The sequence below is a fragment of the Temnothorax curvispinosus genome, unplaced genomic scaffold, assembly GCF_003070985.1.
Source record: "Temnothorax curvispinosus isolate PA1 unplaced genomic scaffold, ASM307098v1 QBEX01002407.1, whole genome shotgun sequence".
Taxonomy (NCBI): domain Eukaryota; kingdom Metazoa; phylum Arthropoda; class Insecta; order Hymenoptera; family Formicidae; genus Temnothorax; species Temnothorax curvispinosus.
In genome coordinates, this window is record NW_020212187.1 from 1 (window position 1) to 1,636 (window position 1,636).

A 1,636-nucleotide genomic window follows, 5' to 3' on the forward strand; every position below is an offset into this window, starting at 1 on the left:
ATATTATAAGATTTGGAAGAGTTTATAAATAATTAGTTAGCAAGTTAACTTATTAACTCGATATTATAGAAGATCAGTTAAAAAGGGCATTTACCTTTGAAGGAACCGGCAATTATGACGAAAAGTACAACAGAAAGATTCACCAGAGTGAATATATTATTCGCCATTGAGGATTCCTTAGCTCCGAAAGCAAGAGCGGCTAGGAAGAGAATTGTATATTGCTTCACCTGTTTTTACTATTATCAAGCAATTGTGTAACGAGCCAATGAATTATTAATACAGAATATATGAGTATTTGTGTTACGAAATTCACCTGTTTTTACTATTTTATATCAAGCAATTGTGTAACGAACCAATGAATTATTAATGCAGAGTATATATCAGCATTTGTGTTACGAGATACGCGTTTCAATCAGCTTTATCAGAACTATTTTATCCAATAAAACGCGCGAGATTTGATTCGTTGAAAATTAAAAAAAAATTCTCTTATCACCTGAGAATATTAGAGTGACGGCGAGTGCGAAAAAATCCGGATATGACGACAGACTGTCAACATTGATAGGCATCACCGATTCGAAGGAGTTTTTCATGCTGTCGTTGAAGAGCACGTCGACGTATGTGCTGAGAGCGCGCACCACGCTGGCCGAACCGATCACGTATTCTAGAATCAGGGTCCAACCCATGAGAAACGCCACGAACTCGCCCATTGTCACGTAGCTGTAAATATACGCGGATCCGGCGCGGGGCACCCGCGCACCGAATTCGGCATAACAGAGACCTGTGAGAAGAATACCACAAAATTTAGAAATAATACTGCGAAAATACTGCGCCTTCGCAACATTTTTATCGACCAAATGTGTGCGTTTTCTATTCACAAATTTGCAAACTCTTTATCATGTGTGATAGTGCGCGGATGAAATGTAAACTAATACCTTGAAATAAATAACACTTTGTTATTTTTAACTACCATGTTTATGGAAATTTATTTAAAAATTTTAACACAAAACAGTGTCAAGAGACGATACTGTCTCGCGCCAAGTGTACGCGCGAGCAACGCACAAGCGGCGAGACCTCTCTGATTATTAACTCCATTGGTTTAGTCAAATTAACATTGTTTTAATTAAATTAACATATTGAGTAGGAGCAGTGGCGACCCATCTAAAAATGACTTAGTATATCAGTTTTCATCAGTTGCTTAAAGTCACAATAAGTAAACTTTCTTTCTCTGCTTCATCATAATTTTATATCATATAATTTTACATACTTTTAATATATAATATAACTATAATTCTTTAAAGAATGTACTAGTTTGACAAAAAAATTTATATTATTATATCTGTCACACAAAATTGAAGGCAAAATCATGATTGACAAATTAGTTTCAAAGCCTATTCTAATAGATAAAAGCATTATAGTTTTTTCCAATTAATATAACGTGAATCGGTATATAAGCTTTACTTCATCTAAATTTATTTTAGCAAAAATGTTAAAGAGATAGACAGATACCACTTGAATAATATGTTTATGATAATCGCATTCCGCGCTTATTAATCATCATTATCATTATAAATCGATACTTATCAGTACGCGAAACGACTAATCATGAATGTTATCTTAAAATTATCGATTAATTGTC

At 33.9% G+C, this 1,636-nt stretch overlaps 1 protein-coding gene across 1 annotated transcript; it reads right to left on the bottom strand.

Annotated features, from left to right (window-relative positions):
* Positions 1-28: 28 nt before the first annotated feature.
* On the bottom strand, positions 29-911 carry LOC112451594 (cationic amino acid transporter 2-like). The gene is made up of 2 exons (XM_025011293.1): positions 494-911; positions 29-199 (listed from the first exon to the last, which is right to left on the bottom strand). Exons 1-2 carry the CDS (start codon positions 705-707, stop codon positions 78-80), a joined length of 336 nt encoding a protein of 111 aa, XP_024867061.1. The 5' UTR covers positions 708-911; the 3' UTR covers positions 29-77.
* Between the last annotated feature and the right edge of the window lie 725 nt (positions 912-1,636).

Excerpts from the sequence above, each read along its gene's own strand:
- LOC112451594 (XM_025011293.1), bottom strand. The coding sequence starts at position 707 with ATGGGCGAGTTCGTGGCGTTTCTCATGGGTTGGACCCTGATTCTAGAA. Across the intron at positions 200-493 it reads CGTCACTCTAATATTCTCAG|CCGCTCTTGCTTTCGGAGCT; the intron begins GTGATAAGAGAA and ends TTCTCTTCCTAG.